At 40.9% G+C, this 21,704-nt stretch overlaps 2 protein-coding genes across 7 annotated transcripts; both read right to left on the reverse strand.

Moving 5' to 3' along the window:
- Nucleotides 1–1,648: 1,648 nt before the first annotated feature.
- Nucleotides 1,649–21,301, reverse strand: LOC122651924 (chalcone--flavanone isomerase-like). Of its 6 annotated transcripts, XM_043845503.1 has the most exons (6): nucleotides 21,298–21,301; nucleotides 15,157–15,162; nucleotides 14,763–14,841; nucleotides 2,422–2,580; nucleotides 2,072–2,295; nucleotides 1,663–1,960 (listed from the first exon to the last, which is right to left on the reverse strand). In XM_043845503.1, exons 3-6 carry the CDS (start codon nucleotides 14,812–14,814, stop codon nucleotides 1,697–1,699), a joined length of 699 nt encoding a protein of 232 aa, XP_043701438.1. In that variant the 5' UTR covers nucleotides 14,815–14,841; nucleotides 15,157–15,162; nucleotides 21,298–21,301; the 3' UTR covers nucleotides 1,663–1,696. The 6 variants fall into 6 exon arrangements, with proteins under 6 accessions (XP_043701433.1, XP_043701434.1, XP_043701432.1 ...); XM_043845498.1 differs by lacking the exons at nucleotides 2,072–2,295; nucleotides 2,422–2,580; nucleotides 14,763–14,841; nucleotides 15,157–15,162; nucleotides 21,298–21,301 and adding exons at nucleotides 18,915–18,965; nucleotides 19,096–19,322; nucleotides 19,482–19,640; nucleotides 20,913–21,027 and having other exon boundaries at nucleotides 1,649–1,909; XM_043845502.1 differs by lacking the exons at nucleotides 15,157–15,162; nucleotides 21,298–21,301 and adding an exon at nucleotides 20,993–21,010.
- Nucleotides 7,713–15,012, reverse strand: LOC122651594 (chalcone--flavanone isomerase-like). Its single transcript, XM_043845037.1, has 5 exons — nucleotides 14,953–15,012; nucleotides 9,290–9,452; nucleotides 9,061–9,219; nucleotides 7,894–8,228; nucleotides 7,713–7,763 (listed from the first exon to the last, which is right to left on the reverse strand). The coding sequence occupies exons 2-5, from the start codon at nucleotides 9,396–9,398 to the stop codon at nucleotides 7,713–7,715; spliced, it is 654 nt and encodes a 217-aa protein (XP_043700972.1). The 5' UTR covers nucleotides 9,399–9,452; nucleotides 14,953–15,012.
- Nucleotides 21,302–21,704: the final 403 nt, after the last annotated feature.

Below are 21,704 nucleotides of genomic sequence, written 5' to 3' on the forward strand. Positions count from 1 at the left end.
GTAAAAGGTAATCCCAAAAATACCCACAAGCCAAGATTCGTCAGATTTGTTGAAATAGGGATCGATCAAGGTTGATCGAACAAAGTCCCATAGAGAAGATGCAATCAAAGTTTAAATCTTAATCCAAGAGGATTGTTTTCCAAAATTTTATTAGTGAATTCACAAGAGAGATGTAATTGTCATATAGGTCTCATTATTTATAGAAAACACAAAAATCATTCACATGCAGGAATGAACTGAGCACTCCTAACAAGTAGCATGCCAAAAATAAGATTCCAAAAGAAAATGTGCAAGAGTAATTGGTTGGCAAGGATCAAGAGTTTTACCTTTAAACACTAGCCTGTTCTTATTAGTAGTCCCCATCAAGGACAGAAGAAAGTCCTTAAATGTGATTAAGGACAGATGAAAGATCGTGGCTAACTAATTAACAATTAATCACATAATAGCATGGTTTTATTAAGTTGTGGACCAAATAAGACAGAAAACAATTATATAATCTGATGTTAAAAAACTTTTAATTGAGTGTAGATAGGTTTGTCTTCCTGGCAGTGTGGCCTTTATGTTCGTGGGGACCAATCACAACACATGTTGGAACATCAACATGAGTGGGATTTTTCATTTGGGGGGAGGGGGTTGTGGAGCAGCGCGATCATTTTGGCCCCCTTTTGTGTCTGGGCAGAAACTATGTTGTCGGACAGTGTTCTTTTTCCCTTTTATAAGTGTAATACCATTTTTGTTGTAGAATATAACCCCCTATTCAACCAAACAAAAAGAATATAACCCCCTACATGTATGGACTAAGGATTAGGAAGAAGGATAGGGGAAATTTCTTTTCCGATTCTGCCAGAATAGTAAACTATTACTCCTCTTCTCACCTTTTTAACTTCAAATCCCTATTACCCATGGTCCCTCCCGAAAAATTATTGTCTCCATTTATCTGCTCCTCCATGTTCTCCATTACATCTAAAAGGGGGGAGTGGACCCCTCCTGGGTAGTGTGTTCAGGTAAGGGGTAGGATGGTCATTTTTGCCCCCTATTAGATGTAATGGAGGAAATGGAGGGGCAGAAAAAATGGCGACGATAAAGATCCAGTCCCTCCCCTCACCTACAAAACCCGGAAAATTATCCTCTCCAATTCCTTAAAGCTAGGTAGTGTGGCAGTGCTAGGTGGAGATGTCAACACGTGGCAGCTCAGACACATGGCAATGCTTGGATGTCCGAACTGTCATGTATCGACATCTCCACCTAACACTACCGCACTACTGAGCTTTAAGAATTAGAGAGGATAATAATCCACAAAACCCTTACTACGTCAAAAATGTGCTTTGGAAATCTTCTAAGGTGGTAGATCTTATCTAAATTTTCCTCTCTGACACTCATTTCCACCATGGCAAAGCGATCTAAACTATTCTTAGTAGCCCAATCCACCACACTCCGATTTTTCTCTCCGAGGCATTTAATCCATGCTATTCTAGGATACCCCCAGTCCTCACCATGACCAGAAACAAGGCATTGAGCAAATAGCAAATTAGAGACTTGTACAAAACAAAGAAGGAAAGGAGCAATCAAATTCAAAGTTTTCATCTGAAAAAAAACTTCTTTATTTATCTCTGATTCATATTCATTTGGTCAGCAAGAAAAATATCAAACACATTACACAACCATAGTCCCCTTCTCTCTCTCTCTCTCTCTCTCTCTATGCAGTCTTTACTGCTTGCAGAGATTCCCCATTTTCCTGCTTGGCAACCTCAACTTTGTCCCCACCCAAACCATTGACATTGACAGCATCAAATTCCAGCAACAATCCATGAATGCGCTCTGCCAAGCTCTGCCTGGCCGTAGGGGAGACTCCATGCTTGCCGATGATGGACTCCAGCACTGCCTCCGCCAACTGTTTGTTCTCTATCACAACACTTCCCACTTCTGGTATCGCCCCATCTTTTAATTTGGAGAATGCAATCTTCAAATCACATCACAGTGACAAGAGAGAGGTAAGAGAAAAGGAAGAATCAAACCCACATCACTATAAAGGAAAAAAGCAATGATTATTGGATCAAAGAAAGGAACGAACCGTGAGGGAACCAAGAGGGGAGAGAGTGAAGAGGATGGAAGATCCAGGTGGGAAAGTCTCATCCTTGAAGGCAACTGTGAACTTCTCCACCGCCTTGGCCTCTGCATCTGTGTAAATCCCCACAGCTTTCCAGTAAGCTACGCAGTTCTCCGTCACCTTCTCAGCGTACTGTTGTCCCGTTAATGGCTTTAACATCGTCACTCTTATGAATTTCTCGAATTCACCTGCGCAAATAATACAAACAATGCTCAATTTCAATTCTTCTATTTCCCTTCTAGTTAGAGAGCTCAGTGATCCGTAATCTGTAATTTGTGTCTGTTTTGAGGGTATCTAGAGAGAGGTTTACCGACCCGAGACGATATCAGTGAAGAAATCGATGGAGGAGTTGAGTTCATCGGGGTTCTTGCCCTTCCACTTAGATGCGAGTGAGGGAAGGGATTCGTGCCCTAAGTAGACGCCGATGGTGGTGAACTTTATGAACTGTCCTTGTATCTCCAATCCCCTCACACCTGCAATTAAAATACACAAACCACACCACCCATTATTTCTCATTCAGTTTTTGAAAACAGAGCCATCGACGACGGACTGAGTGAAAAAATTTCTCCGTCCTAATAGCAGAAGATGTCATCAAAAGGCAGAGGTGTAGGAGTTGGGGGAAGAAATTGCTAGAACCCTAAAACCCACCTGCACCACCCAGAAAGTGGGTGCTGGTTGAACCTGGAGGCTTCACGCTCCCAGGGAAATTCACGTCTTCCACCTTCAACTCCGATACCATTACTGGACCAGGAGCCATTAGCTTAGCCATTTCTCTCTGTCTCTCTCTCTCTCCAAACAAATCGCAATTAGGATAGTAAGATAGCTCTACTCGCAGCTCGAACAACAACAGAAAGGAACTCTCTCTGTAATAAAGGAACTAAGGTAGGTATCTCTGTAATCCGGCAATAGAGGGTAGGTAGGTAATGGAGGTTAGGTTAGAATTTAAGATCACAACGATCAAGCTGAAAGACTGTTAGAGCGAGAACGTGGAGCAACGCTCATACACATGGACAAGTACTCCCACAGCACAACCATCATTCTTCTCTTTGGATCTGTCCTTCAGCGACACTCCCCACTCCCCACCATTGAACCACGGATTCGGCTCCTCTCGTGCCAGTGAGGCATCCAACTGCTCGTAGCGTGCTTTGGGATGTGTGCCTGGCCCCACTTCGGTGCGCTGCGAGCAGCCCCACCGTTGGATGCCTTACTGGGCACTTCCCGAATGGGGTGCTCGTAGGAGAAAAACCCACTTCTTGGGATCCAATGAGCTCACTGCCCAGGGAGTCCCCAATGAGACATCTGACGGTTTGGCTGGGCTGGTAGGATCCGGCTCCTCCCCAGGGAGCTCAACACCCAGGGAGTGCCTAGGGGGGAGGGCATCCAAGGGTTGAGCTGTGTCTCACACATCCCGGCGCATGCCTAATCAACCATCACGATGTGTACGGCACAACCCAACGGCTGAATGCCCCCCGAGCACTCCATGGGCGTTGCGCTCCCTAGAGAGGAGCTCAATCCAGGTTGGCTAGCACACATCCCCGAGTGTGTGTACCAGCCAGCCCAACCATTGGATGTCTCATTGGGCACTCATTGGGTGGATTCCTCATTGGAGAGGAGCCTGCTACTTTTCTTGGATATCCTACTCTACGTCAGTTCCTCACCCAAAGGGGTAGTTTAGTTGGCAAGGAACAATGTCTCACAGTTGTCAGTTGAGAGAGACTTACCTATTAAAAACAGGTTTCATCCAACATTGCTAATGTGGGAATAGGACTTGTGGGAATAGGGTTCAATTCTGATTCTTGAAACCTTGGATGGACCAAGGTTGTAAAACATGGTATTATATATCATGTCTCTCTACAGATAGTAATTCCGATACCAGCACAGATCTGCAGTATCAAGAAGATTTGAGATCAAAAATCTATTTTTTTGGCTGATACAACCAATTTGACCATACTATTTCTAAAGTGATAGGCACCATACATTTTCTCTTGGGGGGGGGGGGGGGGTATGGTATAATTTAGTGATTTGAGGCCCAGGGAGAGCCGAGTTATATTCTAACCCTTTTGCACCATTCAAACAGTCCTTCAGGGCGTGCAGGGCACATCGTGTGGCTGGGGAGCTCCGATTCACATGGCAGCACATATCCCAACATGCTGGCATATGGATCGTGGCCTCCCCAGTCGCACGATGTGCGCTGCACACCGTGCCATGCGGGAGAGGAGCCTAATCTGTCTTAGAGCCCCAAGCACTAATCCTTCACTTGACCATTTTGTTTGGCAATCTAATTGATAAACTTACCCTTCCGGCCTTTATGCACCATTCAAACAGTTTATATTTATTATTTTGATCTGTCCTACTCTATGGGGAAGGGAAGGTGTAAAGCAGGAGGTTTGAACTTTGAACCCAAGAGCTCCTGGTAGGTAGGCTTTAAAGCCAGTCTTTAACTTGATCATTTTTGCTTAACAAATAAACTTTAGTTTATTTTCAATCAAATTCTATGGATTAGAAAGGATGGAAATCAGATTGTTCTGTGAAGATCCAGATCCGGATTGCCCGATTTGAACATTGATTGGCCAATCTGATGGACGATCCAAGCCGATTCCAGATCATCCAATGAAAAATAGTTTAAATAATCTAAAAAAATATTAAATAACTGGAAAATTTGTAAAAGGGGTTTGGAGAAGAATAAAAAAAATAGAATAACCTAATACTTTTACATATTTTATATTTAAAGACTATATACACATTTGACATTTCCCCCTAAATTTTCAGTTATAGTATCCTCATTTCTAATCTTATAAACACTAACATAAGTACATAACTCCAATAATCTTCATCATAAAAATATTCCATCTCATTACAAGCAAGAACTACCCATTTGATGCAAGAAATATACAAAAAAAATTGGGGGAAGGGGGGGGGGGGGGGTAAGGGTTTTTTTTTTTCCACCTTGAAACCCTAACCCATGAGCTCTTTCATAGTTCTAGTTTCCTATTGCCTTGATCTATTAAATCTTGAACCTTTCAGTTTTTGGACATATTATCTTTGTTGACAAGCTCAGGACAACTTCAATGGTAGAGTTTGAGACTATGGAGTAAAGATGAGGAAGAAAATTAAAGATCTATATGAAAAGTTTAATATACCATATTTGACAATCGATATCGATACTGATACACATTGATTGCATCAAACTGATATGCATCATTTTTTCAAAAAAATAAAATAAAATAAAAATGGATGTTCGCATGTGCACATACACACACATTTATTTATTTATAAAGGTCATGGATTAATTTTCAAAATTTTTATTTAATATATATCATTGATTTGATATATTTAATATATAAATATTTAGGTTATAAATTATTTTTTCTATTTTATGTTAAAATTAAAATGATAAAATTAGGGCCAAGCCCAGCCTACCTGAACCTGGCAGGGGCTTATGCTGAACTACACCAGCCCAAACTCTGAGTTCAGACTTGGATGAAATCAGTGAGGAAGGTGGGAGTGATTTGAGCCAATCGACACCAACAACAACAAAGATAGGAGCTCTGTGAAGGCTGAATTTGAACCATTCATCACATCATAAATAAAAAAAGGCAAGAGATCATTACTTGGTCGTATGGGCGAACACACCTGGTATCTACCCAGGGGGTAGGGGCATCATTTCACGATGCATATGAGAGGGCATAGGGGGTGCCACCAAGCAGGGATCTTTTCCCATGTAAAAAAAATAAAAATTTCAATTTTGAAGATAAAGGGGAAATTCTACCAAAAAAAAAAAAAGATAAGGGGAAATAACATTAATGTCCTTCATTATTCATCCATAAAATCCCAGACAGAAAACAAATAAAGGCTCTCTCTCTCTAAAAAAGTTTCTATTGCTTACTGAATGGCTCTCTCTCCATTTCCTGCTTGGCATGAAACCTTAATTAATAATTACTTTGTGTTCACTCACAACATTGGCATTGGTAGCATCATATTCCAACAACAATCCATGGATGCGATCTGCCAAACTCCACCTGGCCGCAGGGGAGACTCCATGCTTGCCGATGATGGTCTCCAACACTACCTCTCCCATGTATTTATTCTCTATCATTGCACTCCCTACTTCTGGTATCACCTCATCTTTTACTTTAGAGAATGTAATTTTCATGGAGAAACATAGAGGGATAAGTGAGACAAGAAGAATCAAACCCAAATCACTGTGAGAGTCTAAGGAATCACGAATCTTACCCAAAAACAAAAATAAAAGGATTATCTGCACGTACATACAGGTGAACGTGCTTCTCAAAGCCAATCGCATGTTAGTAGGGGTGTAAATGAATAGTCTTAGCACTATCCAAATCCGTCCGAAAACTAAATGGATGTGGATACGAATAGGCTATAGCCATCCGAAAAGCTATATTTACATGTAAACGGATAAAATATCCGATCCATATCCGTGTCTGTATCCGTTTAGCACTATTCGAATCCGTTCGAAAGCTAATCGGATGCGGATGCAGATACGGATATAACACTATCCAAGCCAAATCCAATTCGTTTGCATCCCTACATGTTAGACAGATGGTTGCCTCTCACATGTACGTGCAGAGGAACGGATTCAAAAACAAAAGGTTTAAGGAATCACATGAAGTTATTTTACATGTCACAGAGGACGGCTGCCTAGCGCATCTAGTTGGGGGCTGGTGCAGTTGTGACTGCTAGTCCCACTCCCACTAGGTGGTCTCCGTTTCGAGATCCCTTGCCCTCATCTAATGTCCCTCCTTATCCCCACCCCTCGATCTACCTTTGTCTATAACAAAAATATTACATTTTACATACACTGTTTACACGGCATGTGTCAAATGCTAAATAAAAAAGGGAAAAGGTTTTGTACAACACCAGCTCAAAAATGAAATTACACATCTCCTCACATATCATTTCATGTGAAGGGGTGATATATCATAAAAGCCCTTGCCTCTTTTGTCAAATGGTAAATAGATAAAGAGAAAATATTTTGTACAACTTCAGTTCAAAAATGAAATTGCACACCTCCTCACATATGACTATTCATGTGACGAGGTGATATGTCATAAAAGCCCCTGCCCCTTTTGTCTTATTCACTCAAAACTATACTCAACAATGTAAGGAACCCTTTCCCATAAAAAATTAACAGTGAGACCCTCATTCTCATGACACAAGTCATCTAATCTAGGGCTGCAAAAAGGTCGGGTTGGGCCGAGCTGACCCTTATTGATCCTGACCATGAGGGGGAAGAGAATTGAATGGGTTGGCCCTTGGAAGAAGAAGAAGAGAAAGAAAGAATAGGATGAAGAAGACAGGATCGTGTTGGGTCGGGTCGGGCTCAGCCCGAGGCCTCAACTTTGATCCGGCCCGACCCTGACTCAGGGCTGAAAATTTCCAATCCTTTTTTTTTTATATAGAAAGGAAATTCCAAGTCCTGACCGACCCTCAAAACCAAACCCTTTTTTTTTTTTTTTGGGTAAAGTCAAGGCCAAACTTGCACCCCTAATTTAATCACTTCGTGGACATAAAAAATCATAACTTGTCATGGGGATGTGGGTCTTATTATTAGTTTATTGTCCTTTTATTCACCCGGCACATGTCATGTTAACAATGTATTTAAGGTGAAATTTTCTTCACGAGAATGAATCATCTGCACGTACCAACACGTGAACGTGCAGTTCAAAGCCAATCACATTTTAATTTTGTTTCCATAAAAACACCTCCTCCCCTTGTAAATGGCAAAAATAGGATAGGTGGTTGGCTCTCACATTTAAGTTTACCAATTGGTACGTGCAGAGGAACCGAACTCGATTTTGTGAGCATGCACATGCGTGTTGTAGATCCGATGTCATGCAACAAGAAAGAAGGAAGAAAGAAAGAAAGGAACGAACCGTGAGGGATCCGGTAGGGGAGATAGTGTAGAGGACAGAAGCACCAGGCGGGAAGGTCTCATCCTTGAAGGCGTCTTTGAACTCCTCCACCACCTTGGCCTCCACATCGGAGTAAGTCTCCACCTCTTTCCAGTAAGCCACGCAGTTTTCAGTCACCTTTTTTGTGAACTCTTGACCCGTCAATGTCTTTATAAAAGTCACCCTTATGAATTTCTCGAATTCACCTGCGCACATAACCCCAACAACTCATACGCTTACTATTCCAATAATTCTAAAACATCTATATATAAACACTCAAATTCAATCCTAACGTTTGCCAACTAATTCTACCAAAGGACAGACCAAAGAGCTAAGGGTGTTCCGGCGGTTCGGTTCGGGTTTTTCAGTTTCGATGTGAGTTTTAGGGAAATCGAAACCGAACCAATAAGGACTTTTCGGTTCGGTTTGATTTGAAAACTGGGTATAGACTGGTTTTGCGTAGGGATTAAGTATGGTTTTTAGGGTTTGGCGATAGGTTTCAGTGTTTGGTCCTATCGGTCGGCCAATCAGTTTAACCCGAACCGAGCAAAAACCGAATGGTGTTCTAACCTGCAAACCGAAGCCGAACCGATAAGGTCTTGATTCGGTTTGGATTGGGCTCAATCTGGCAAGGCCGGTTTGACTAGTTCGGTTTAGTTTTATTGACACCCTTACTCAAAGCATGAAATTATCTCCTCCAGTTCCCCTAATGCCTATAAGGGAAGGTGGAACCCACTCGAAAAATTATCTGTTCCATTTCCTGCCCAGTCCATTTCCCCGAGTCCCTCTAATAGGGGGTGGACCCCACCCGGGCAGGGGGTAGGGTGATCATTTTCGCTCCATATTAGAGGAACTTGGGAAAATGGGCCAGGCAGAGAAATGGAGCAAATAATGATTCGAACCCACCCGGAGTGTTTGGACAGGGCTAGGGTGGTCATTGTGCCCTCCTTATTATAGGCACTGGGGGACTGGGCCGGGCAGGGCATTGGAGGGGACAAGATCAAACAGAGAGAGAGAGAGAGAGGTAGGTTTACTGACCCCAGACGAGATCAGTGAAGAAATCGTGGGAGGAGATGAGTTCATCGGTGGTCTTGCCCTTCCACTTAGCGGCGAGTGAGGGAAGAGCTTCCGGCGCCAAGTAGATGCCGATGGCAGTGAACTTGATGAACTGTCCTTGTATGTCCAATCCCCTCACACCTGCACGCAATTAATTCTCATTCATTTCCGATCATAAAACATAAAATAGAATTAAACTCCTAAAACCTACCTGCACCACCCAAAAAGAGGGATTTGGTTGAGCCAAGAGGCTTCACGCTCACAGGGAAAGTCACGTCTTGCACCTGCAACTCAGATACCATTACTGATTCAGGAGCCATTTCCTCTCTTTCTCCCCCCAAACAACAAAGCCCCAACTAAGATTGCTCTACTCGCTCAAACAACAACAGAAATGAAGGAGTAAAGATGACCTCAAACCTTCTTATTCTTGTAATGTTACGTGGTCTCAATTGGGAGAGAATCTAAGTTCCCATATTTAAGTTGATTTCAATCTCTTCCCTTTCCTTTGGTTGAGATTGAATCAATATCTCATTTATTATTTGATATTTCTTTCCTTCTCTCAAGGGATTCAATCTCATGTCTTGTATTCTTATATAAAGTCATCACATGTGATATTATAATTATTCCATTCATTCTCTAATTTAATATGGTATCAACAGCTCTTATCGCTCTTGGGTGCCATCAACCCCCTTTCCTTTGCCAATTTCGCAGGTACTGAGGCATGTTTATCTGCTTCAAGTATGGTTTCTATCCCATGGATTATCGACGATGGAGCTACTGATCACATGACTTGTGATTTTCACGCCTCATCGACCGTACCCCTCTTCCTTTTGCTAACCGGTTCAGCTGCCTAATGGCCTTACATTGCCTATCACCCATCGCGGTTCCTTATCTCTTAACCCCGAACATTCTTCTCAAGGACGTTTTATATAATCCCTCTTTTCAGTTTAATTTAATTTCTGTTTCTCGTCTAACTCAGTCTTTGCATTGTGGTTTTCGATCTCTTCTTTCCCACTTTTTGTATCTTACAACTATCAACGAAGCAGCTAATTGGGACGGGAATGATGCGTGATCTCAATTGGGAGAGAATCTAAGTTCCCATGAGTTGATTTCAATCTCTTCCCTTTCCTTTCGTTGAGATTGAATCAATCTCTCTTTTATTATTTGATTTTTCTTTCCTTCTCTCAAGGGATTCAATCCCATCTCTTGTATTCTTTATATATATAAAGTCATCACATGGGATAATAAAATTATTCCATTCATTCTCAAATTTAATATATATATGCCAAGCCTGAAATGCCTTGCCAGAGTTTTCTTTACTATTATTTTGTGCAGCAGTTCACTTAAACCAAGTAAGTTAATATTTTATCACCAACACATGGGCAACTAGGCGAGGTAAGTTGGATCACAGCACAAATTAATGAAGTTTCAAATGAGTCAAGTTCCTCTACACGCACGTGTAGGAGCACATACATGTGAGAAGTAACCACCTGTCTCATTTTTTTCCATTTAAAATGGAGGAAGGTAATTATGGAAAGAAAAAGACAAGTGGTTGTCTCTCACATGTATGCTCACCTACACATACTTGCAAATGATCCATTCTCGTTTCAAAATTTTTTTTTGGTGGTTGTGCCTCCCACAATATCTCCGGAAAATTATCACCTCAATTTACCTGTCTGTCAATTTCCTCAATTCTCTCTAATAAAGGGAGGTAGACCCCACCCGAGAAGTATGTTCAGGCAGGGGGTAGGGTGGTCATTTCCATCATCTATTAGATGGAATTGAAGAAATCGAGGGGCATGTAAATTGAGGGGATAGAGATCCCAATACCTCTAGCTTCAGTGTGTCAATCAAGGAAAAAAAATCATTTTTTCCCAAAGGATTTCGGGCTGATGTCAATTTTATATCGGTTTGAGTTAGATGTCGTAAAACACCAATCCGAAACCGATCCAATAGGCTTCATTTCAATCTCAATCTTTATTTATACCATATTAACAATTACAAAACAAAAGAAGGGAGGGGGGGGGGGGGAGGGAGAAGGGTCGGTCGGGGTGTCAATCATTCTATATTCAGTCAGTTTTATTGCGATCAGATTAGGGTTCAATTTCACAATACCCCAATTCAAATTCGATCCAATAAGCTTCGATTCAATTCAGTTTGGACTAATTTAGATCGATTCAATCCAATTTTCACCTGTTCGACCTTGAAACCCATAAGGGTAGGTCAGACCACTCCGGCTAGGGTTTAAAATCCCATTGCTTCCCTTACCATGAAATGCAATTTTTTTTGCTTGCTCCCTTGTGAATCTCACCACTGCTCGAAGACTTATGCATTGGGCAATCCCCTCTGAACATCTTACCTAGGGCTGCAACAGAGTCGGCTTGGGCCGGGCTATTTAAAACCCCAACCCATACCTAAGTCCCCTTAACTAGGCCCAGGCCTAGCCCGAGCCTAACTCAGGGCCTGAAAAATCGAACCTTGACCTGCCCTTAGGGTCAAGTTGGGCAGACCCTTATTAGCCCTGATCATGGGAAGGGGGAAGGGAGATGCATCGGGTCGGGTGGGTTGGGTTGGGTTGGGGAGAAAATTATAAATTTTACATAAAATAATAAAATATAGAGAAATTTTCAAGGTATCACATTATCACGTAATTACAAAAACACCTCTCAGCTTTGGAAAATTTTCTTGTGCCCCCCCTGAGGTTCTTAAAAGTTAACACATGCCCCCATTTCGTTAGTTTAGGACTAATAGTGTTAAAATCAAGGGGGTAAGTGACAAAAATGCCCTTGCAAGGAAAAAAAATAATGCAACTCATCTTCCCCAAATCGTTTAGGGTTTGAAAAAAAAGGAAAGATGAATTGCAGGTATTTTTCGTGGAATTCGATCTAGAGAAGAAGTTGATTGTCCGTCTTTTGAAAGACTGTCGAGGAGGAGAATTCAGAAACAGTGTCGTAATGCTTGTCTGCTTTTGCAAGTCAAGGGAAAAAAGTAAAAAATCAAGAGCCTTTGATTGTGTTTTCTGCACTTTTAGTTACTGGCCAACATAGGCCTTCTTTGATCACCTGATCTAGTTTCACATTTATGTGTTGCCTGTTTCTTGTATCGCCGAGTGCCGATCCCTAGTCTTAAAACCATGTTTGAGGAAGAAAATAAGAAAATAAAAAATCCATTTGAAAAGTTCAATTGACCATATTGAGTTATAAAAAATGGAGAATGTTCTCTATGCTGCAGTGAAGATTGCGCCTAGGCACATGGGCCTGCCACTCAGGGGGCAGGGTGGTCATTGCACCCACCCCCATGTGTCAGGGTGCAGCCTGCGCTATGGCACAGAGAACATCACCCCTAAAAAAAAATTACATTCGCAAAAGAAAACCAAACCCTAAGTTTCTATTGCTTACTGAATGCGGATAGAGTCTCCAATATTTTCTGCTTGGCATGCAACCTCAATTACTTTGTCCTCACTCACAACATTGGCATTGGCAGTATCATATTCCAACAACAATCCGTGGATGCGATCTGCCAAGCTCTGCCTGGCCGCAGGGGAGACTCCATGCTTGCCGATGATGGTCTCCAGCACTACCTCCCCCATGTGTTTATTCTCTATCATTGCACTGCTCCCTACTTCTGGTATCGCCCCATCTTTTACTTTGGAGAATGCAATCTTCTTGTCAGCAGGAAGAGAGAGGTGAGGCAAGAAGAATCAAACCCAATCCTGAATCATATGAGCCTACGTGCAGGTGAACGTATTTCTCAGAACCAATCACATGCAAAAGAAAAAAAGTCTAGGGAATCACGTGAAGTGATTTTACATGTCAAAGAGGACGGTTGGGGGCTGGTGCAGGTGTGCCTGTTAGTCCCAAATGGTAAATAAAAAAGGGAAAAGGTTTTGTACAACGCCAGCTCAATAATGAAATTACACATCTCCTCACATATCACTTTTCATGTGTGGGGGTGATATATCATAAAAGCCCTTGCCCTTTTTGTCAAATGGTAAATTAAAAAGGGAAAATATTTTGTACAACTCTAGCTCAAAAATAAAATTGCACACCTCCTCACATATGACTACTGTTCATGTGACGAGATGATATGTCATAAAAACCCTACCCCTTTTGTCTTATTCACCCAAGACTATACTCAACAATGTAAGGAATCCTTTCCCATAAAAAATTAACAGTGAGACCCACATTCTCTTGATACAAGTCATCTAACCTAGGGCTGCAACAAGGTTGGGTTGGGCCAGGCTAACCCTTATTGACCTTGACCATGAGGGGGAAGAGAACTGCATGGGCTGGCCCTGGGAAGAAGAAGAAGAAGATGACGAAGAAGAAAAAGAAGAGAAAGAATAGGAAGAAGAAGACAGGGTTGGGTCGGGCTTAGCCCGAGGCCTCAACCCTGATCCGGCCTGACCCTGACTCAAGGCCGGAAATTCCCAATCCTTCTTTTTTTATAGAAAGAAAATTCCCAGTCGTAACCGGCCCTCAAAACCAAACCCTTTTTTTGTTTTTTGGCAAAGTCAAGGCCAAAGTTACACCCCTAATTTAATCACTTTGTGTACATAAAAATTCCACTAACTTGTCATGGGGATGTGAGTCTTATTATTAGTTTATTGACTTTTTTTTTGGGTAAAAAGTTTATTGACTTTTTATTCAGCCGGCACATATCATGTTAACAATGTATTTAAGGTGAAATTTTCTTCACAAGAATGAATCATGTGCACGTACCAATAGGTGAACGTGCAGTTCAAAGCCAATCACATTTTAATTTTGTTTTCATAAAATCCCCTCCTCCCCTTGTAAATGGCAAAAATAGGACAGGTGGTTGGCTCTCGCATGTACGTTGACCTGTTGACATGTGCAGAGGAACCAAACTCGATTTTGTGAGCATGCACATGTGTGCAACAGATCCAGTGTCATGCAACAAGAAAGAAGGAAGAAAGAAAGAAAGGAATGAACCATAAGGGATCCGGGAGGGGTGATAGTGTAGAGGACGGAAGCACCAGGCGGGAAGGTCTCATCCTTGAAGGCGTCTCTGAACTCCTCCACCGCCTTGGCCTCCACATTGGAGTAAGTCTCCACCTCTTTCTAGTAAGCCACGCAGTTCTCAGTCACCTTTTTTGTGAACTCTTGACTCGTCAATGTCTTTATAAAAGTCAACCTTACGAATTTCTCTAATTCACCTGCGCACATAACCCCAACAACTCATACACTAGCACAGAGAGAGAGAGAGAGAGAGAGAGACAGAGATGGACTCAAAGAATCGTTGGGCTCTTCTGTGGCACGACACAGTGTGTAGCGTACATCCAACAGCCCTGTGCGCTCTGGCACGCAGCCCTGTATGCCTGTGTGTTGGGCTGCGTGCCCCAACACACAGGGCCATTGAATGATGCGCTACACATTGTGTCGCGCTACAGAGGACTCGAATCAATCAAAGGAGTTTACTGACCCCAAACGATATCAGTAAAGAGATCGAGGGAGGAGTTGAGTTCATCGGTGGTCTTGCCGTTCCACTTAGCGGCCAGTGAGGGAAGGGCTTCCTGCGCCAAGTAGATGCCGATGGCAGTGAACTTTATGAACTGTCCTTGTATTTCTAATCCCCTCATACCTGCACGCAACTAAATCTCATTCATTTCCACTCAATTCCGATCATAAAACATTTTAAAATAGAATTAAACTCCTAAAACCCACCTGCACCACCCAAAAAGAGGGTTTTGGTTGAGCTAGGAGGCTTCACGCTCATAGGGAAAGTCACGTCTTCCACCTGCAACTTAGATACCCTTACTGCTCCGGGACCCATCTCCTCTCTTTCGCTTTCTCTTTCTCTTTCTCTTCTCAAACAACAAAGTCCAACTAAGATTGATAAAGGAGTAAAGACGACCTCAAACCTTCTTATTCTTATAACAAGCCTGAGGTGCCTTGCCACAGAGTTTTCTTTATAATTATTTTGTAAACACAGCAGTTCTCTTAATTAAACCAAGTAATTAAGGTACCTTCGTTAATATTTTATCACCAAGACAAGGACAAATAGGCAAGGCAAGTTAGATCACATCACAAATGAAGTTTCAGATTAACATTTATGCCTATCTGACTACATTTAATGCATATGAAAACTTTTGGTATATCTTTTTATTCTTTTAAGGCAAAAGTTTTTATGAACACTGTGCACGATCTACATTAAATGCAGTCAGATTGACATAAATGCTAATCTGGATGGCGTTAAAACTCTTGTCTCCTTTATTTGATGTTGTTGGTGGGAGAAGCTCCCACGTATAAATACCTTCCCCTTTTTTTAAAAAGGTTTTCGGTGGTTGTAATAAATTAGAATACTGTTTGAGGATTCGGAATATTGTAGTTTTAAAAATGCTTTTTTTTGTCCTTAGATTTTAAATTTGTGTGTAATGGTTTTCTGAGTATTATCATTAATATAGATTGCCTATACATGATCATGTTGGATGTTTTCATCTTAATTTTAAGTAAGTTTAATCAAGTAATGACATTTCTATAATAATTCATTAATTTGATAAAAAAGAGTTTCGAAACAGGTTTTACCAAACGGAATTGTGTTATTTTTTTGTTTTAAAAACGTTTCTGGAACAAGTTTACTAAACACAATTTTAGAGCCCAAAAACATGTTTCTAGCACAAAAATAGAAAAAAATGATAAAGATAAAAAACACCTGTTCTGGAACAGAAGCGTTACCAAACACGACCTAGTTTGTGTGTATACATAAGAGCTTATCTTTAAAAGAGTTCTATAATAAGTTTAAAGTATTAAAATTAAGGGAAAAAGAACTCTGTTCATGAGTGTGGCCTACGCCAGCATTTTCAGGAGTCTATCTCTCTCCTCCCCCCCATATGAAAAGACAACTTTGCCCTTTTGTTTTGAGGAGGAGAGATATAGACTCATGGGAGTACTTTCCTAGACCACACTCCCATACAGAAAACTGCTTCCCTAAAATTAAACTTGTTTTACTTAAAGACCGACAGGGATCAGATCACTTTTCTAAGAACCTTGTCTAGAGTGTCCAATTCGGCTATGGATCGATCGATCCGATAAATGGTCCAAGCCCACTCTCGATCAACCAATGAAAAATGGTTTAAGAAATATCATAAATCTATAACAATTTACAAAATGGTTAAGAGTTAGGGGTTGGGTGAATAAAAAAGTAGCCCTAACACCTGTCCTTCATTTGATCATTATGTCAATCTAATAAATAAGTGAAAAAAGTGGTGAAATGAGAATTTATAACCTTCTTTTTTTTTTTTTTTTATTTCTTGTTTTATTCTAAAAAGTTAAATAATGTAATAATAAAAAAGTGTTTTCAAATTTTTTTTTTCAAATGACTTTTCATTATATCATTATTAAAAATGTACATTTTTTGTGTAAGCATGTTAAATGATAGGATTTATCCTCATTGAAAAGAAAATGTGGTATACTAAAAGGATAAAAGGTAAGGTTATGAATTTTTTTTACCAACCTTGTTTACAACAAGATTTTCCTTTCAATAAAATTCTAAAGAATAGAGGACAAGGATTTATAAGAGACAAGGGTTCTAAGAAGGAAGTATCCCTCCATGGGGATGTCTAGGAACGCTTTTCATACATGCGCAAATCGAGCGGTACCGCGCCAGGTTGGTGTGGTGTGAGCTTGGGTCTCTGTTCATTATTTTTTGAACAAATAACTTAAGATGTTGTGGGCCAATTTGCCAAATTTTTATGTCATGGGTTTTTGGTTTTTAGCTCCAATACGAAATAAGACAAATGGGCTCAAAATATCTTAAGTCATTTGTCCAAAAAATAATGAACCCAGACCCAAGCCCACACCACACCAACCCGGCATGACACGGCTTGGTTCGCGTTTATGAAAAGCAGCCCTAAACATCCCCATGGAGGGGACAAAAAATCTCTCCTTGAAATTAAACCCATCAGGTCCTTCAAAGTTTTAGTTTCTTCTTGCTTAGATCTACTAAATCTTGAACCTTTTCAGTTTGTGGACAATATCCTTGTAGGCAAGCTCAGGATAGCTTCAATGGTGGGTGGAGTTGAGTCTATGTACTCAAGGGAGAAAAGTAAAATACTAAGAACCTTGATTATGTTTTCTGCGCTTTTAGTTACTGGCCAACATACGCCTTCATAGATCACAGACCCAGATCTTCTACGGTGCAGTTGCCCGTCCAGCTTGTGGTGCGCAAACACAGGGCAACGTGCAATGACTGCCTTACCTCCGCTCGGGCAAGGGTAAGGCGGTCATTGCACGTGGCCCTGTGTCTACGCAACACAGACAGGATAGGGCAGCGAGCCATAGAGGATCTATTTCCCGTGGATCACCCGATCTGGTTTCACAGTCATGTGTTGCCTATTTCTTGCATCACCGAGTGTCGATCCCTAGTCATAAAACCATGTTTGAGGAAGAAAATTAAAAAAAGCCATTTGAAAAGTTCAATTTGCCATATTGAGTTAAAAAATTACAATTGCAAAACATACCCAAAAAAAAAAAATTTGAAAATCTCAAACAATAATCACATAATACACAAGGATTTACGTGGTTCAATAAAAATTGTCTATATCCACGATAAGATGAAATCTACTTCACTATCAATGGATAATAGGATTACAACCGCTCATCCTCACACCTCTCTCAGATCGATTATAGAGAAGAAGAAAAAACTCTCACTATAAATATATAATGAAACCCTATACAAGTCATTTTGCACGGCTTATGTCTGGGCACAAGGACCGCACGCCACATGCGATCAAATAGCATTATTTCTCTCATATTATATATAAAGGTCGTGTATTAAGTTTGTCTCTTTCTTTCTATATTTTAATAATTTGTCTTTTCTTGGATCCATGTAGTCAACCCCATTAAGTTGGGATAAGGCTGAATTATTGTTGTTGTATTGTTGATGTCATGGATTAAGTATCATAATTGTTATTTGATATATTAATATACTCAAGAAAGGTTGAGTTATTGTTGTTGTTGTATTGTTGCTGTCATGGATTAAGTATCATAATTGTTATTTGACACATTAATATACTCAAGAAATTGTATCTCTTTCACTACTTTGTCAAAAGACGAAAACATGCTTTTGTTTGCTTTTCATCTCAAATATTTTTGGGGGGCAAAAGGTTTTATGCACGGCCTGACGGCCCTGTTGTACCTTCAACCGTTGGATGGGAAACACGTTATTACACTTCTCCCAATGAATGAAATTTTACTGCTACCCAAGTTGCAGGAATGTTCATCGTATGTTCCTGCTACCTGATTCCCAGCCAAAGAAATAGAATCTAAAAGGCTATTTTAGAAAATACAAACACTTAGGAGGGTACTTGTGAACCCAAAAGGGAAATGAATTATTCCATTTCTAAGGCTGTGAACCCCGGTAACAATAACATTCCTGCAACTTGATAGCAACAAAATTTTTTCTTCTATCACTACCTTCAACCGTTGGGTTCTTACGAACATGGATCATTTGCACATACGTGCAGGTGAACAGGTGAACGTACATCTCAGAGTCAATCACATGTTTATTTTGTTTTCATAAATACCCCTCTTGCAAAAACTAGGATAGGTGGTTATCTCTTTTTACCTGTCTGTACGTGTAGAGGAATCAAACTCTTTTTTGTTTTTTTTAAAAAATTGCTGAATGCGGAATTGTGGATAGAATCTCCATTTTCCTGCTTGGCAACTTCAACTTTTGACATTGAGATTGGCATCATCGAATTTCAGCAACAATCCATGAATGCGATCTGCCAAGCTCTGCTTGGCCGCAGGGGAGATTCCATTCTTGCCGAGGATCTTCTCCAGCACAACCTCCCCAATCTGTTCCTTCTCTATCATTGCACTCCCTGCTTCTGGTATCGGCCCATCTTTTACTTTGGAGAATGCAATCTTCATGTCATTTAATGCCCATATCACAGCAGGAATAGAGAGATTCATTAGAGAAAAAGGAAGAATCAAACCCAAAATCCAAATCACTATAAAGGAAAACCAATGAAGAATGCCGCAAGAAAGAACTAACCGTGAGGGAACCCGGCGGGGAGAGAGTGAAGAAGACTGAAGCACCAGGCGAAAAGGTCTCATCTTTGAAGGCGTCTCTGAACTCCTCCGCCGCCTTGGACTTTGCATCGGTGAAAGTCCCCGCCGCCGCTTTCCAGTACGCCATGTAGTTCTCCGTCACGCTCCGTGCGTACTCTTGACCTGTCAACGTCTTTATCATCGTGACCTTTATGAATTTCTCGAATTCACCTTCACACATAACACAAATTCAAATTCAATTTTAACATTTGCCAATGAACTAGAGGGGGCTTTTTGATCTGTAATCTAATGGTATCTACTTCTACACCAGAGGACATAGAGAGAGAGAGAGAGAGAGAGAGAGAGAGAGGGGTTTACTGATTTACTGACCCCAGATGATATCAGTGAAGAAGTCGAGGGAGGAGATGAGTTCCTCGGTGGTCTTGCCCTTCCACTTAGCGGCGAGTGAGGGAAGGGCTTCCTTCCCCAAGTAGATGCCGATGGCAGTGAACTTTATGAACTGTCCTTGAATCTGCAATCCCCTCACACCTGAAATTAAACAAACCAAACCCTAGAATCTTTGAGCTTTCAGATATGAATGATTTAAAGATTTTTGGTGACCAATTCTAATCCAGGAAATTCTTTTCTTCCACCATGGTTGAAGTAAAAATACATAGATCATTATTACTTGGCCCTAATTTTTTTGTTGCTATTGGCAGTTTTATCCATGATATTCATTGCTTAGCAAACCAGTTTACATCTATTGTCTTTAATCATATATCTAGGGATATGAACTTTGTTGTTGACTCCCTAGCTAGGAAAGCTTTATCCTTCGCAAGAAAGATAGTGTGGCTAAATTTCAATCCTTGGCTCTTGGATATTTGTTAGCAGGATGTCTCGGCTGTATCTTGTCCTATCTTTCAATAAAGCTTCTTTCAACTAAAAAAAAAATAAAAATACATAAATCATTAGTATTTGGCCCCAATTATTTTTTTTCTGCCTTGTCCTTGCCCGGTACAGTGGTCCGATTCCTCTCACTGGGAAACGGAAATGATGTTTTAACCTCCTTCGGACAGTGTGTTCGTTCCTCTCATCGTGTTGAATTAATGCCTCATCATTAATTCCAGCATGTATTGTCCATGCTGTAAAAAAACCTTTCTCATCCCATAAAGATTATCATAGTAGATTCTCTCTACAATGTGGCAAAAGACAATTCGATCCATTTCTTATTGATACCAAGAGGGTTTTAGGGTTTAGGATTTCCCTAAGTTTAGAATTTTGGATGTTAGGATTTATCTCACATATGGATTATAATAAAATCTTAAAGGTGAGCAAAACAATGATTTAAGGGAAGCAATTTTTTGTATGGGAGTGTGGCCTATGCCAGCACTCCCATGTGTCTATCTCTCTTCTCCTTAAAACAAGAGGGCAGAGGTGTCTTTTCACATGGGAAGGAGAGAGATAGATTCATGGGAGTGCTAGCATAGGCAACACTCCCAGACAGAGAGCTTTTTCCCAAAATATATTTATGTCAGAGAATGTAGTATACCCTACTTACGTAAAGAACCCTCTCCCATCTTTGGTAAATAAAATAAGGGGGAGGATTCCCTTCAATGCCCGTGTGCAATTTCGGGTGTTGGAGCAGGGGTACTACACAAATCATGGTCTTATGAAGGGTGCTCGCATACAGTTTCGTCAAAAAACTGGCGTTGTTGCAAACTTAAACGCATAAAGTAAAAGACAATCAAAAGAAAATTACATGATCTAAATGCAGTTATGTCATTAACACAATCCCAAAACAGAATAAAAACTAAGATCAACCTGCACCACCCAGAAAGAGGGTGTTGGTTGAGCCCGGAGGCTTGACGCTCCCAGGGAAAATCACACCTTCCACTTGCAACTCTGATGCCATTATTGCTCCATGAGCCATCTCTCTCTATCTCTCTCTCAACTTAACCTTGAACCTTCTTTTCATTCTTATAACAAGCCTAATTGCGCGAGGTTGGAGAGACCTTTTTTTATCTTAATATTCTAATGCGACAGTTTGTTTAAACAGTAAAACCCAACAAGGTATCTTCGTAATATTAATACGACTAATAATAGACAAAAACGAAGTAGGTAAGGAAGTTAGATCACCGCATGCTCGCGTTGAAAGACGGATAAAGCGAGAACGTGGAACAACCGCTACCGCTAGATCACAATTCACAACCATTATTCTTCATTCATTGTCTGAAGGTGGAGCAACGCTTGCATTTGGGTAGGGGGTGTCAATTCTAGGCCAGCCACCAGACAAATGTCACAAATCCGAAACTGGTCCAGACCATTTGTTAAACATGCCAGGCTCAAGCCCGGACTGAATAATAGTCGGTCGGTCCTGGTTGGATCAGTCGTACCCGGTGCGGAGGTCCAACCTGACCAGGACCAACTGATTAAGAGTCCAATATGGTGGTGTATTTTGTTTTCGTATGTAATAATCAATGCTAGGTTATAGCCCATTTCAGATTTTCAGTCAATGAGCCCGGAAAGAGCCCATTTAGTGGCAAATAGTGCAACAGTCCGTTTAGAGCCCATTTAGCCCGAATACTGCCAACCCGATTCATGCTGCCATATGCA

Source organism: Telopea speciosissima, chromosome 2 (genome assembly GCF_018873765.1).
Source record: "Telopea speciosissima isolate NSW1024214 ecotype Mountain lineage chromosome 2, Tspe_v1, whole genome shotgun sequence".
Taxonomy (NCBI): domain Eukaryota; kingdom Viridiplantae; phylum Streptophyta; class Magnoliopsida; order Proteales; family Proteaceae; genus Telopea; species Telopea speciosissima.

Excerpts from the sequence above, each read along its gene's own strand:
- LOC122651594 (XM_043845037.1), bottom strand. The coding sequence starts at position 9,398 with ATGGCTCCTGAATCAGTAATGGTATCTGAGTTGCAGGTGCAAGACGTG. Across the intron at positions 9,220-9,289 it reads CCTCTTTTTGGGTGGTGCAG|GTGTGAGGGGATTGGACATA; the intron begins GTAGGTTTTAGG and ends AATTGCGTGCAG. Across the intron at positions 8,229-9,060 it reads CTTCACTGATCTCGTCTGGG|GTGAATTCGAGAAATTCATA; the intron begins GTCAGTAAACCT and ends TTATGTGCGCAG.
- LOC122651924 (XM_043845497.1), bottom strand. The coding sequence starts at position 2,876 with ATGGCTAAGCTAATGGCTCCTGGTCCAGTAATGGTATCGGAGTTGAAG. Across the intron at positions 2,581-2,755 it reads CCACTTTCTGGGTGGTGCAG|GTGTGAGGGGATTGGAGATA; the intron begins GTGGGTTTTAGG and ends TTTTAATTGCAG. Across the intron at positions 1,961-2,071 it reads CCCCTCTTGGTTCCCTCACG|ATTGCATTCTCCAAATTAAA; the intron begins GTTCGTTCCTTT and ends TGTGATTTGAAG.